Source organism: Mixophyes fleayi, chromosome 9 (assembly GCF_038048845.1).
Source record: "Mixophyes fleayi isolate aMixFle1 chromosome 9, aMixFle1.hap1, whole genome shotgun sequence".
In the NCBI taxonomy this organism is placed as follows: Eukaryota; Metazoa; Chordata; class Amphibia; order Anura; family Limnodynastidae; genus Mixophyes; species Mixophyes fleayi.
In genome coordinates, this window is record NC_134410.1 from 25,978,913 (window position 1) to 25,994,861 (window position 15,949).

The 15,949-nt window shown below is 48.9% G+C and overlaps 1 protein-coding gene across 1 annotated transcript in view; it reads left to right on the forward strand.

Annotated features, from left to right (window-relative positions):
- The window catches only part of LOC142101542 (uncharacterized), a 40,206-nt gene extending 26,864 nt beyond the window's left edge, over window positions 1-13,342 (forward strand). The window contains exon 4 of the mRNA XM_075185994.1: window positions 13,123-13,342. Within this exon, the coding sequence (XP_075042095.1) occupies window positions 13,123-13,342 (220 nt within the window). The remainder of the gene's footprint in view (window positions 1-13,122) is intronic.
- Window positions 13,343-15,949: the final 2,607 nt, after the last annotated feature.

The following is a 15,949-nucleotide window of genomic DNA, read 5'->3' on the forward strand; positions in this document are numbered from 1 at the left end:
ATGCCAATGGCTTGATCTGCGGTAGGAATCAACCCACTGAGCGATTTTATAATTGATAACTAATAAAGCCTTGTGATAACTTCAGGATCTATGAATGAAGAAACTGCAATAGTTGTTTTGAATGTTTTCCTTCAGTAAGTAATGTCTTATCTAGCAGTAAAACCTCTTAAGTAATTCTGTGTACTAAGTAACTTCTAATACAATGAAGATACATTACTATATACAGTTTAACAATGTTTGACAGAATCCATGAACCCAGCAGCAAAACACATTAAATACAATCTTATCCTATAATGGTCATATCGCCACAAGATTGATTGATGTATGAAAGTTAGATATTGACAGTTAATTGTCCCAGACTATATTACGTGCTGTAATTCAGGGTATTGCTATCATTGTATAGTTGAAACTGCCTCTTTAGATCAGCAGATATAACCCACAGTTAGATGATGGTCATACATCGGTGTACATAGAAATAATCGCTGCTGTAACGTATAATTAAAGTGATGAACTCCAGCAATTATGTTTATCCCTCCTGATTTAACTGACAGGTCGGTATTTAGTTTCAGTATGCAGTATAAGTTGTCACTGACATTAATAATATCCTCTTCCTAGTAGTCTTCAGTGATCCACTGTAGTAAAATGACTGTGTAGGTCTTGTGCACCCTTTCTCTGTGCTGTCAGTATAGCAGACAAGTGTCATCTCTAATAAAGACAATATAGTACTCGATGTCAATTCCGTTTATATGCACATATCGGGCCTGATTCAAAGGACTCAAAGCGAACGTACTGTAATAATATAATAATGCACATATATCAGGGTTAGGCACGTCCGTATTCATCAAGGAGTGGATGTAACGATACGTCTAGTGATGGCTGTGGGTCTAGGTCCACTCTGCTCTAACAGACAACACACTGCAGGATGATGAATGAGGCCCATCAAATCAACAATAAATACAATGTATAATATTATCTTCTTCACTCAATCAGTATTACACTAGTGATAATAGGCTATATTGGAATTCCATATGGTCCCTGGGGCTGCCACTCATAATATCATGTAGTCTCTGTTGATATGATCAGAACTAGAAAGTGGCCAGTATGTAATTAACAGTTATAATGTGTCAATCAGTACAACAGTAATCCAATTATACCGTCAACTTGTAGACGGTATTAACCTTGTTTACTTACCTGCTGCTTGTTTTAAGGACCACTGCATCTTCCAGTGAATTCTGCCCACTCTGATATCCTAATAAATGTGGTTGTACAGATTGGATAATAAGGCTTCTTGTTGTTACCGGTGACCTGTCAGCGTTCTCCAATCACCGTTAGCATACACCTATCCATGTAATAGTCCTTCAGTGTTCCCCTAGTACTACCTTCAGTATCACCTTCAGTCCTCTCTTGGCTGTTCCTCAGCACCAACTACCATCCAGTTTCAACTATCACCTTGTAACGCCCCCTGCGGGGAAAGACAGGGACAGACGCAACACAAAAGAACTCACCTTGTAAACGATGGTCACCTCCAGTCCGCTTCCGATTTCCCAGCTGCGATCTAATCCCAGCAGATCCGCAGCCGCAGTCACCTCCAATCACGTCCCTCTAAGATAGAGGCAGAGATTACGGCCGTGCCTACCAGGTAAGGGCTGTCCGAGACTACGGCAAAGGACAAGGACACGGTCAGTCCAAGCTCCTTGCCGCCTCCTCACTTTGTTCTTGCCAAGACGCGGGGGACTACAGGCACTGAAGGCCAAGACTAATCCGAGGACTAATCCCGCCTCAAGTGCCTCACACACCTGCCGGTGAGGGCCTAACCGAAAGGGGGAATCGAGCGTGATACTCACCGGGACACTCCCACTTCCGATCCGGTTCTCCTGCACCTTCCCGACTCCTGCGGAGGACAAGAACACACAGCCTCCCTCTACTCTCTCCGTGAGACTAAGATGGCACCCACAAAACTGGACTAACTACAACGCGACCCGACCCTAACAACGTTCTAATGGTCGGCAACGCAACTACGTCAAAACACTAAGACTAACTAAGTGTGGTGCACTAACGGAACTACTAGTTACACGCTACGGGGAACACCAGCCGGTGTTCACAGCCTAAACCGGAGGGCGGTTCCTAACCCCCTCACCCAGGTCGTACCAAGAAGCTGCCTTCTTGCTATGGAGTCACACACAGGCCCTAAGTACGGGTTCTTTAAGCCCGGCTGTGGCTCAGTAGAACAGCACACTAACCCGCGGGCCAACTGCCGCACGGAACAGCCGATCGAACTGAACCGCCCGACTGCCTGTACTCGGGTATCTCACACGTGTCCCTACGTCCGGAACCACAGGTCCACCTGCACGGAACCGGCCTTGAGGACCCTTGATCAGAACCACGGCCGCCCCTGGAACTGCCTCAAGGTGTGCTGTACTGCCACCAACTCACTCAGCCACCCCCCTCTGGGTACCAGTGTGACCCCGGGGACCTAAGGGACAGGAAAACTACGTGTGTTCTCCCCTGACTATGTGTATGCTGGTACTTACACTTGTCCCCCACAGCACGGGTTAACACAGGAAAACCACAGGAAACAAGAGCCTACCTTTAATGGGGGCCTGACGTCTTGCCCCTGGACACAGTTAGAAAGCACACCAAAATACTGTAATGTAAACTACACTCGCCACACAGACAGAATAAATAGATACAGTATACAGTACCTTGCCCGCTACTTACCCGAACACACCGCTGCTAGCCAACCAGCAGGTTGCTACAGCACCACCGGAGCCTACGCTCGACCGTACCTCCTAACCACGTGTGCTCACCTCACACAGGACCGCGCCTACTCTCACGAGGCTCTCACGCCTCTACCTCACACCACCAGAGCCTTATGCCCTACACACCATGGGTCTCTGCCCAGCTACACACAGAGCCTTCTGCTCTGACTAATGGGCCTCAGCCCCCTCTCTAACTCAGGGCTCTGAGCCCACTCACTAGGGCCTTGTGCCCTACTACCTAGGGGTCCTAGCCCCTGCCTGAGGCCTGTGGCCTTCCTAACTAACCGAGGGCCTTGTGCCCTTAATAGCAGATGGGCTACCAGCCCCTAACCAGGCCCTCTGGCCTTCCTATGGCCTCTAGGCCACTAACTACCTAAGGGCCATGTGCCCTTGTACCTCTGGGGCTCAGAGTCCCCCTCGCTATCTAACAGGGGCTTGTCCCCTTTTATATCAATATACTAATGGCCTACTGGCCCACTACTTCGTTGGGGCCTAGTGCCCAGGTCCCTGGGCCTTGTGCCCCTAATTCACGTGCCACGGGCCTTGTGCCCGACTGTGCCCACGGGCCTAGTGCCCGAACTTAACGTTGAGTATACTTACCTGCTCTGCGCAGGATACTCAACTTGCCACGCCGTCTTCTTCCTTTCTTCTCCGGGTCTTCCAGACCCTCCAGCCGGCGGCGCCTCTTCTCCTCTTCGGCGCTGTTGAGGGCTGCTTGGCGGGGGCGCTCTCAGCCCTGACAAGGGCTCCCCGCCGGCGATCTCCGCTCCGGCGGCTTGCTTGAAGTCTTCTGGCGGCAGGGTAGCTCACGGCCCTTACAAGGGCCCCCTGCCGCCGCTGCCGCTGGTCTTCTTGCTGGACGTCTTGCAGAGACGTCCTCTCTCTTCTCCGCCGACGGACTTCTGCCAAAATGGCGCCACCCGGCGACTTATATAGTCGCCGGCGTGACGTCATCCGCCGGCGCGAGCGCTGATTGGCTCGCGTCGGCGCCAATCTTTTGAATGGCCGGGCGCGAGCCGCGATTGGCTCGCGCATCCGGCCGCTGATTGGCCAGCGGGGAAAGATGAGCCCTGATTGGCTCATCCTTCCCCCGCGCACAGGACCTGCAAGAAAGAAGTTATACTCACCGCCGCTGGATCGATGGACGGGTAAGTTCTTCTTCTCTTCTTTCTTGTAGCTGGGCACCATCGGGGACCTCTTCAGCCCCTCCAGGGGCACAGCGCTGCCGGATATCTTCGCCCTCTTCACGGGCACTGGCTCTGACATCTTCTGTCCCTCCACATTTCCGCCGCCTTTTTCCATTGTGGTCCCCACAATCAACGTCTTCTCCTCTACGTCCACCTCCAAGGGTCGCTTACCGGCATCCCTGACTTGCGTCCACCGGGTCCTTCGCGGTAAAGCCCTCTCGCGCAGGATCCACACCATCCTGGCAACTTCCTCGCCCGAAGTCGGTATCCAGGGAGTCTCTTCCTCGGCGCATGCCGGAACCTCCCATCCGTCCGATACCTCCTCGGTTGTGCGGGAAGCTTCTTCAGAAGGTGACAACATCCACCACTCTCCAGCTGCGCTCTCTAAAGTACAGTCTTCGTCAGGCAGTACTTCTTCAGCAGCTCTCTCTTCCGGGGTACTGATGGCTTCCACCCTCTCAGGTACCACCGGGCAGACATCTTCACATGTCTCCGGACACAACGTTGCCCCGTGGAGGGTCTGCTCAGTTCTCCCTTCGTCTTCAGGGACCAACTCTTCCACAGCCACGGACAAGTCGTCTGACGTATCCGACGTCTCCAATACCCCGGCTCCAGCATCCGGCTGACGCGGGTATTCCTGTCGCGAATCTTGCTTGGACGAGACGATCTCCTGCGATCCAACAGTCAGCAGGCTCTGCCGATCCTTCCCTCCAGATTCCGACTTCTCTTGAGACCATGGATGGAAGGCTTCCTCGTCCTTCCACTCGAAGACTTCTACGTCTTCCCATTCATCGGAGACTTCTTCGTCCTCCCATTCATCAAAGAGCTCCTCGGCAACTGGGCACTGGTATGCGAAGTGTCCAGGCAACCCACACTTCCAGCACAGCATTTCTTCCACCGGTTGCCGTTTAGTACCTTTGTTCTTCTTCTTCCTTGTCTCACAACGTTCCAGGATTTGCTTCGTGAACGCTGCCACTTCGTCACGAGAGATGACACAGCTGTATCCCTCGTACAGCGGAATGATCCCCCGATGAGCCATCGTTGATCCTGCCGACTACGCCAAAATGTAACGCCCCCTGCGGGGAAAGACAGGGACAGACGCAACACAAAAGAACTCACCTTGTAAACGATGGTCACCTCCAGTCCGCTTCCGATTTCCCAGCTGCGATCTAATCCCAGCAGATCCGCAGCCGCAGTCACCTCCAATCACGTCCCTCTAAGATAGAGGCAGAGATTACGGCCGTGCCTACCAGGTAAGGGCTGTCCGAGACTACGGCAAAGGACAAGGACACGGTCAGTCCAAGCTCCTTGCCGCCTCCTCACTTTGTTCTTGCCAAGACGCGGGGGACTACAGGCACTGAAGGCCAAGACTAATCCGAGGACTAATCCCGCCTCAAGTGCCTCACACACCTGCCGGTGAGGGCCTAACCGAAAGGGGGAATCGAGTGTGATACTCACCGGGACACTCCCACTTCCGATCCGGTTCTCCTGCACCTTCCCGACTCCTGCGGATGACAAGAACACACAGCCTCCCTCTACTCTCTCCGTGAGACTAAGATGGCACCCACAAAACTGGACTAACTACAACGCGACCCGACCCTAACAACGTTCTAATGGTCGGCAACGCAACTACGTCAAAACACTAAGACTAACTAAGTGTGGTGCACTAACGGAACTACTAGTTACACGCTACGGGGAACACCAGCCGGTGTTCACAGCCTAAACCGGAGGGCGGTTCCTAACCCCCTCACCCAGGTCGTACCAAGAAGCTGCCTTCTTGCTATGGAGTCACACACAGGCCCTAAGTACGGGTTCTTTAAGCCCGGCTGAGGCTCAGTAGAACAGCACACTAACCCGCGGGCCGACTGCCGCACGGAACAGCCGATCGAACTGAACCGCCCGACTGCCTGTACTCGGGTATCTCACACGTGTCCCTACGTCCGGAACCACAGGTCCACCTGCACGGAACCGGCCTTGAGGACCCTTGATCAGAACCACGGCCGCCCCTGGAACTGCCTCAAGGTGTGCTGTACTGCCACCAACTCACTCAGCCACCCCCCTCTGGGTACCAGTGTGACCCCGGGGACCTAAGGGACAGGAAAACTACGTGTGTTCTCCCCTGACTATGTGTATGCTGGTACTTACACTTGTCCCCCACAGCACGGGTTAACACAGGAAAACCACAGGAAACAAGAGCCTACCTTTAATGGGGGCCTGACGTCTTGCCCCTGGACACAGTTAGAAAGCACACCAAAATACTGTAATGTAAACTACACTCGCCACACAGACAGAATAAATAGATACAGTATACAGTACCTTGCCCGCTACTTACCCGAACACACCGCTGCTAGCCAACCAGCAGGTTGCTACAGCACCACCGGAGCCTACGCTCGACCGTACCTCCTAACCACGTGTGCTCACCTCACACAGGACCGCGCCTACTCTCACGAGGCTCTCACGCCTCTACCTCACACCACCAGAGCCTTATGCCCTACACACCATGGGTCTCTGCCCAGCTACACACAGAGCCTTCTGCTCTGACTAATGGGCCTCAGCCCCCTCTCTAACTCAGGGCTCTGAGCCCACTCACTAGGGCCTTGTGCCCTACTACCTAGGGGTCCTAGCCCCTGCCTGAGGCCTGTGGCCTTCCTAACTAACCGAGGGCCTTGTGCCCTTAATAGCAGATGGGCTACCAGCCCCTAACCAGGCCCTCTGGCCTTCCTATGGCCTCTAGGCCACTAACTACCTAAGGGCCTTGTGCCCTTGTACCTCTGGGGCTCAGAGTCCCCCTCGCTATCTAACAGGGGCTTGTCCCCTTTTATATCAATATACTAATGGCCTACTGGCCCACTACTTCGTTGGGGCCTAGTGCCCAGGTCCCTGGGCCTTGTGCCCCTAATTCACGTGCCACGGGCCTTGTGCCCGACTGTGCCCACGGGCCTAGTGCCCGAACTTAACGTTGAGTATACTTACCTGCTCTGCGCAGGATACTCAACTTGCCACGCCGTCTTCTTCCTTTCTTCTCCGGGTCTTCCAGACCCTCCAGCCGGCGGCGCCTCTTCTCCTCTTCGGCGCTGTTGAGGGCTGCTTGGCGGGGGCGCTCTCAGCCCTGACAAGGGCTCCCCGCCGGCGATCTCCGCTCCGGCGGCTTGCTTGAAGTCTTCTGGCGGCAGGGTAGCTCACGGCCCTTACAAGGGCCCCCTGCCGCCGCTGCCGCTGGTCTTCTTGCTGGACGTCTTGCAGAGACGTCCTCTCTCTTCTCCGCCGACGGACTTCTGCCAAAATGGCGTGACGTCATCCGCCGGCGCGAGCGCTGATTGGCTCGCGTCGGCGCCAATCTTTTGAATGGCCGGGCGCGAGCCGCGATTGGCTCGCGCATCCGGCCGCTGATTGGCCAGCGGGGAAAGATGAGCCCTGATTGGCTCATCCTTCCCCCGCGCACAGGACCTGCAAGAAAGAAGTTATACTCACCGCCGCTGGATCGATGGACGGGTAAGTTCTTCTTCTCTTCTTTCTTGTAGCTGGGCACCATCGGGGACCTCTTCAGCCCCTCCAGGGGCACAGCGCTGCCGGATATCTTCGCCCTCTTCACGGGCACTGGCTCTGACATCTTCTGTCCCTCCACAACCTCTCACAATATTTTGTTTTTCACTTTTCCAGTGGTAATAAGCCACACTGTATGTGTCCTGTCCCATCCAGGACCTCCTTTGTCTGATATATATATATATATATATATAGCACTGTGTGTGCTTCAGTTTGAGAGATCAAATTTATAGCACCCATAAAGGTTTATTGGTCTGTGGCAGAACTACTGCCACCTCAGGGCTTGCAGCCGATACGGGTATTGGAGGTTAGGAGGTCTTCTCTCATGATCCCTCCCGAGTCTGCTGTTCTGCTCTCACAATAGGGCCCTCTTCTGAGCATGTTCCAGTCTGGTGCATGGACAGTGAAGCCCAAGTGGATGCTTCAGCGAGCAGTCATCAGGCCCGCACATGCTCAGAAGAGGGCCCAGGTCTGCTCTTTTGAGCAGCCAACGTCATGTGTGAAAAAACTATATGTCTCTCGATTCAATAACTATAGCCAACTGTTTCACGCAATTACTTTTGCTTTTGCTATTGCAATTGCTATTGCCTCTCACCAGGATGTAGAGGAATTTTGGCACACTCCTTCAATTTCATGGTGCTGCCAGAACATTTCAATGGAGTTTAGGTCTGTCCATTCCAAATTGTACATTTCTGGTCGTTCAACCATTCTAATATACATTGCGTATTTCGATCCATTATCTTGTTCAGTTCATTACCTACCTAAGCTTTAACTTCAGCTGGCAGAAAGACGGCCATAAATTCCTTTGTAGAATCTTCTGAACCAGAATATAATGTCTGGTTCCTTCAATAAGGGGTGTCCAAGTCCTGGTGCAGCAAAGATTGAGGAGAAATGCTTGGACGATCCTGTAGGTTCTCACAACTACTGGAATGTTGGCTTTTCTCCAGATTTAAAAAGGTCACATTGAACAAAAAAAATACAGTTTGAGATAATTTTTCCATAGAGCATTGTTCCAGTAGATTTTAAGATCATACAATTGAATTTGGGAAACACTCATGATCTTGTTTGTGAGCAGAGGTTTCTTCCATTCTGCTCACCTTGATCCCATTTTTATCTAATGTCTTTCTGATGGTAAACATTGACCTTAGCTGAGGTTGATGAAGTCTGCCGACTTCTAAACATTGCTCTAGTGTTGCTTGTGACTTCATGGGCAATGTGATGCCTTCCTCTTGGAGAGATTTCGGTACGATGACCAATCCTGGGCAAATTGACACCATTCCTAAACTTACACCATTTGGTGAAATTGGCTCTGATATGGACATCATGACGATGACACAGAGATTGTGCAATTCATACATGACCGTTAAAATGGATCTTGGTGAGCAATGGCGGAACTATGGGGCCTGGCGGTGTGGTGGGAGCAGTGAGCTGAAAGCGCTAATGGGTCTTCACCACTCATGCGTCGGCCAGCACTGATGACCAGAAGACCAGAGCAGCGGCTTCAAGAGAGGACGGACCAGCATTCCTGGATCCCCCATTTCCAAATTTTGCTGTAGGATGCAGTGATTCAGTGTTATGCCCATGGTGGTGATAATGTTACTTTATACAAATCTTCTCACAGAAATACTGTGCAGAATTAGAACTGCATGAATTTAATGGAAAGAAATTGCTCTACGTGTACGGACAGTCAAAGCAAATGACCCCTAAATGGTAACTTGCCGTTGTAAAACTCTAGGTCTGATCTGGTGCAGGACAAATGCCAGCTCTGTGTCAAAGGTACAGCTAACAACTTTACTATACTGTGTACATAGTACTTTATAGGTGTTAAGTGCATTAATTGCATAATAATTTTGCACTTTCCTTTTATAATTGTAACACTTACATATGTATCTTTACGTGTGTAATGCAGAAAATGTGACTGAGATTTACCAGCAAACTTGGTCTCAAATCCATTACAATCAATAAGGATTCTCTGTAAATTACTTCAATGAATAGTACTGCTTTTCCCCATATTGACCAGCAGAGGGCAGGATTGTATAACTCTTGCACAGTGAATATTATCGCAAAGCCTGTTGAATAATTAGTGGCAAGGAGTTGACGAGCTATCAAAGTTTTTGGATTCACAAGTTTATGTAATCCTTGTTCTCAAATCTTCATACAGAATCCAAACATAAACGCAAAACAGATCTGAGAGACAGAATGTAGAAACAGATCTGTTTATCTCTCCCCTCCACGGACATGGGGTCTGATTCCATCTGGAGTGGAAATTTTCACACATACAAAAGGCAGTGCACCTTTTTGTGCCCACAGTACTACCCAGTTCAATGGAAATGTCTGGTCACTGGAGCTCAAGCAAAAGGAGCACAATTTTGTGAACTTTTTCTGACGGAACTACGAACACCCACTGGGTGTGGTACGGCTTAACGGGGCTGACTACACCGACAACACTTACCCTGACATCTTCAGTCCGGACGGCTGTTTCCTGACAAGGATCCATGACGTCTGTTCTGTGAAGCAACTTCAGCCAATCACGATGAAGGAAGACGCCGGCAAGACTTGATGACGGCAGTGAGATAGGCAACGCTGTTAACACTGCTCTTAAGAGGGTAAAGTAAGTATGCGGCTATGTACAATGTACGTTAGAAAGGGTTGTATAGTTTACATAGCCGCATACTTACATTACCCCCTTAAGAGCAGCGTTAACAACGTCGCTGACGTCAATTCCCGCCGGCGTCTTCGTTCATCGTGATTGGCTGAAGTCGCTTCACAGAACAGTCGCCATGGATCCTCAACCGTCCCGATTTTAGGGCTATGATTGTCACATGTGTGGGAATGTTGGGGGAAGGGAGGTATGTAATAGGCAGCCCTCTGGGAGTCATAGCCACGCCCTCATTATGCCATGACCACGCCCCCTACCTCATTGGTGGGGACAGGCATGTATGCATGGTGAAGGACGATTCATAAGATCATATGACCTTCCTCCACTGCCCGCTAGCCTGTCGTACGTGCTCTCTGCACCACTGAACTGGCAAAGGTGCATTACCTGGTGTGATGACTGTGATATCCATCTCTGAGGGGCTCTTATCACACCATCTTTGTTGAAACTAACTGTTCACACCACAGGTTGAAATTTGTAGCCAATTCAATTGCACTTACCTGTTTTGCACTTCGAATGAACAGTTATCTCATGGACTATAACGCTCATCCATTTTTTGCCTTTTGCTGATGATGTTTTTGCATGCTGACAACACCTTAAACATTGCTGCTCATAAAAAGTTAGCGAGTCGAAGTGTTGTGTTCGCTAATGCTACTGCCAAACACACCCCAACAGTCGTCACTCTTTCAAAATCACTGAGGTCTCTCTCTGCAGTCCATCATTTTTATACACAGGGCTCAGTTTCTACAGGAACGCAGTTTGGCACTTATTTTGGCTTCACAGTCTTTAATGATCAACAATCATTTTTAATGTTCCCCCAGCAAACGTCATAAGATTTTGAGATCCACTTCTTTTTTTCTTACCTACATATGAAGCAGTTTTATACACCCTTGTGAATGCTATTTACTGAATGAATGCTTATTGGACTACAAGCATATTGAAAGCACACCTGTATGTTGCTTTCAATCAGTGGCGGATCCAGGGGGCCGGCGGCTGCACACTATGTGCAGGTCCGTTTGCAGTGACAGGCAGGGACAGTGTGCTGCCCGGCTGCTCTGATTGTGTTTTAAACACAATCAGAGCATCCGGGGAGCACACTGCCCCTACCTGTCACTGCTGAACGGACCTGCACATAGTGTGCAGCTGCCGGCAGCCTCAGATGTCAAAAAGGGGGCGGGGCCTAAATCGCCCCGGGTACAAATATTCTCTAGATCCGCCCCTGCTTTCAATATGCTTGGAGTCCCTCATTTACCCATGTTTATGTACACATGCAAGGGGCAGTAAAGTAGTGTGATTTGTATCGGTGGGGACAGGACTTGAATTTTCATGAGTACTGGCACATGTAGATTGCATTGATTTCACATTGTACTGATCTAATCTCCAGCCACATGTTAGGGGGAGGTGCTTAGTATGACACCCATGAAGGGGTGGGGCTTAGTAATGCACCTAAAAGAGAGTACAGTTTAGGGTGTGGTGCAGGGCTCGGGACAGTTTGGGCAAGGGTCGTGGATTACCGATTGGGTTCTTGTTTTGACCTGCAGTTGGGGAGCGGGCAACTGACGGCAAAGTACATGGATAACTAATTGTCTCCTATTTTGTTTGAATCCAGCAATGTCCTATATTTAAGACATATTAATTCAGCCTCAGTTGAGAAGTGTGGTTGAGATATATTTCCTAATCCGAAAGGAATTTTGAGATACAGTATAATAAACGTTAACATAGCGAATTGCCTACTTTCTTGGAATGTCCAGTAGACTCCTGAATTGTGCAATTCTTCCAGAGAGTTCTTTCCTGTCACAAGTTGGATGAGCACATGATATGAACTGCGCCATCAAGCATCGTCTACCTTTGCAAACACCCAGTGCGGTGATGGGCAACAGGTAGACCTGGGGTGCCAGTGGCCTGCTGAGCTCTCCCCAGTGGTCCCCACAAAGCCATAACTTAGAATTCTAGCGCCTGGGGCGAGAAAGACAAATGCCGCCCCCCTAGCCCTCAATTTTAACTAAATAAACCTGAGATATTCCTAAATTGCGCCCCCTTCCGTGTTGCGCCCTGGGCGGTCGCCCCTATCGCAAAGCCCTAGTTACGGACCTGGGCCCCCAGCTCCATGCTCCTGCTCTGACCAATTCTCTGCTTTATACATAATGCTGAGAATAAGTCTGCGACAAGTTCACAATACATGGCTGGTCAAGCAGCGCATCTAATCAGAGAGGGAGGAGGAGGGAGTACAGCGAAGTCTGCCCCCCATTGTCTCCCACCTTTCTCCACTACAAATTAACTTCAGGCAAGCAATAATTTTGAGGAGGGTGGCAGTGATAAGATTTATTTACAGTAATAATTTAATTAGTGACTAAGTAGTAGTTATTGGATTAGTAGTGGGAGGGGCTTAGTGACTTGGGGGTAAATAGGGGGGTTAAGTGACATATGGGGAAGATGCAAAGGAGTTTTGTACATGTAGGATATGAGAAAATGTGGAGTATTTGGGGGTTAGTGGGAGCATTTTTTGGCAAGAGGGAGTGGCATGTGCAGTGTGAGTGGTATTTTGTGGCAAGTAGGAGCCTGAGAACATTTGGATGCATTTTTGAGCAAGTGGGAGCTGTGACTGTCATGTGGAAGGTTTGAGGAGGCATTTTGAAACGATTGATGAGGGGAGCATAGGTTGTTTTTTATTATTGAAATTAAGGATAATGTATATTTTCAAGTTACGGACTATCACTGGCCTATTGCCAGGGTTTACAGGGGTGGGTGGGGCTTGATGCAGGAATAAACCCGCTCCACTTTATGAGGCGAACCGCGCCTTCAGGCCCCGCCCAGCCCTTCATTCCCTACTTCACCACCGACATCTCCTGGAAGTGAATTAGGAAAACTAAGCAAATATGACTTAATGGTTGTAACTATTTTATTATTCAACATCATCTTGATAATACTATTGCATGTATACAGCTGATTCATTAATGGTTCTTACTGACTTGTCCAGTGTACAGGAGCTTCAGTATATTCTGCAGAAGAAGGGCTTAGTGACAAAGGATAAAATGGCCACCTTACTAACAAAACACCTGGAAACGCAGAAGAGCCAGATGGCCAAAGAGAGCTGGAAGGAGAAACATCGGACCCCCAACACCATACGGACCGCTAGAGGAGAATTTAATATTCACAGGCAGATCCAGAAGAATGGTGAGCAACATACTGCCGCATAGGTCATATTATGTCATGTATTCCAGATTTGTGCCATGAGGCACTCTCTATAGCACAGGTAAGTAATACGGAGGCTTTACATCCGCTGCAACAGATGGAGAGCCAGATTACCTACCTCTGGTTCAGAGCAACAAGAAGAGCGTAACTCTTTGTATAATGCAATTGGTAGTAAAGCTACAAACATGTATTTTAAGTCTTCTTGTACTGATCAGACTGAATTACTTTACCTTTTCTTAGTTTCTGGAACACATTACATTATTGCTTGCTGCCAAAGTCAGTCCTGTGTGCCAAATCACTAACTTTGTTAAATAACCCCCCTCCGCTCCCCTAGTAGCATGAATGTATGTTATAAACCTATTAATAACATGAAAAAGAGGTGCCCAATAGTGAAGTTTAGTCCTCTTCCAAATCCCTTGAAAAAGCCCTTAGAGACGAAGCGCATGGGCCCCTGCCTACATTATCTTACTTCTGAGACTGGATGCACTGAATGGACTCTGACACAACTACTGCTCGTAGTCAGCAAATAAGGGACAATAGGAATCCATCATTTTGTGATCCAGGAATGATACGTCTGGCTCAGATAAGGCTAATGTTAAACCTAATTTTGTGTGAGTGCATTTTTATTGGATTGATATTAAAATATTTTGTTCTAAATAATTGTACTTTACTATTGGGCGACTCTTTTTCATGTTATTTTTTTTGAGATTTTTCAGACATTGATGAAACAAGCTAGTTAAATAAGGAGGGAATGAGCTGGTTAGGTTTAACCACTTTTGTACACTTGTGTTTATTTTCTGATACTCTTACCTGTATTATCTGATACTTCCCTTTATTTTCTGATACACTTACCTATATAGATTAGCACCAACACATCCCTCTACTGATGTGTGTTATAGACAGTTTATGCTGTGCAAGCTCATTACTGATACTGAGACAGAGGGTCTCATTGAGAGTTGAGCGCAGTTTAGCAGCCCAAGGGCCGGATTAAAGGAATGGAGGCCCCTGGGCTAAGGGGGCCTCCATTCCCCTATGAGCCCCCCCCCCCCTGTGCGCGGCACCCCGCCCCAGGAGATCTCGTGAGAGTCAGACTTACGAGATCTCCTCAGTAAGGAGACCACTGAGCACCGCGGAAAGACTACAGTGACAGGCTCAGCAGCATTGATTGGGCCGGGGGCGCACCAATCAATAATGCTGCTGAGCACTGTCAAGGGCGCCCTGGATGCCCGAGGCCCCTGGGCTGTAGCCCAGTTAGACCTCGGGTTAATCCGGCCCTGACCAGCCTGGACATACATATAAAGTGTAGGTCGCAAAGTTGCCCTCTCACCTAGGTATTATAGCTACTTGTATATTAAGATACGCGCAACTCAAAATACTGTGTTAGGATGCGGCTGCATCTTGATACGCTTACAGCACATCTAGATGTATGCCATGCTGGTCTATACCCAAAGACTTACACAATCCTTTGTTGTCCTTGTTATCGCATGCCTGAATCCTTCGGGATCTTCCTTCTTCTTTTTCTATCTTCTTTTCTTCTTTCTTCTCAGTTAATCTAATGATCACAAATAAAAAAAACCTGCAAGACGATGTACAGATTTCTCCTAGTGGAGCTGAGATAGGAATGACAGGGGGCCTGTCCACAATTAACCAATTGCCTTGAGAGTGAAAAAGCCGGTCAGGTTGGATACTTGTATTTCGGTATGAGATTAATTGATTTTATGAATCAAATGTATGAATGCAAACAGTTTCAGCACTGATATAAAATAAATAAATGAAAAACCCCGGTTAACAACGTGGGGTCTATACGCAAAGCACAACCCCCCCCCCACCCCCTCCCCCCTGAAAAAAATAAGTCGAAACCAGCACCAAGTGTTGCTTTGCAGCTTTTACATTGTACCTGGAGTTACGGCCCTACTGTACTTCCAGGTGGAGGAATTCTCAAATGCAACTTGCGTGTTTTTACTGCACGTGCGGAATAAAACAAAGTAGAATTTTATGCCTCAGAGTTGCACTTACATCTAACTGTAAATGAGGTCAAACCATCATGTCAGCAAGTAGTAGAATTGAGGCACAGTCCCCGATGTGTTGTAGGAGAGGTGGACTGGTTTGCCTGGTTCATAAAATACATTCAGGTATATGGTCAGTAGTATGATAGATAGTAGACAGTCAAATACAGTTAAAGACTCGGGTATCCTGAGATGTTAATTGATTTATAATGCAGCCCTGGACTGAGGTGTGTGGCAGGTAATACACATTTGAGAGTGGGACATACAGAAGTGTAATCTGGGTATAATGGAGTGGTTGAGTTCAGTTGAGTATATGGAAGGTAGTATATCATACTTACCTACTCTCCCGGGAATGTCCAGAAGACTCCCACATTTTGGGCAGTTCTCCTAGGCACCTGGACGAGTAGGACATCCTCGCGCATCCCCCAGAGCATTTAGATTCTTGCAAGGTGAAGCCATTTGCTACAAATAACTTCACCTTGATCCTGTTGAGCAATGATGGGAATGTTGCCATTGCACAGTGAGGACAGAGTCACGATGAAGTAAATCACGTTGTCACGCCTAATGCATTTGCCCCTTGGACCTCACCTCTGGGATCGCCTGGAG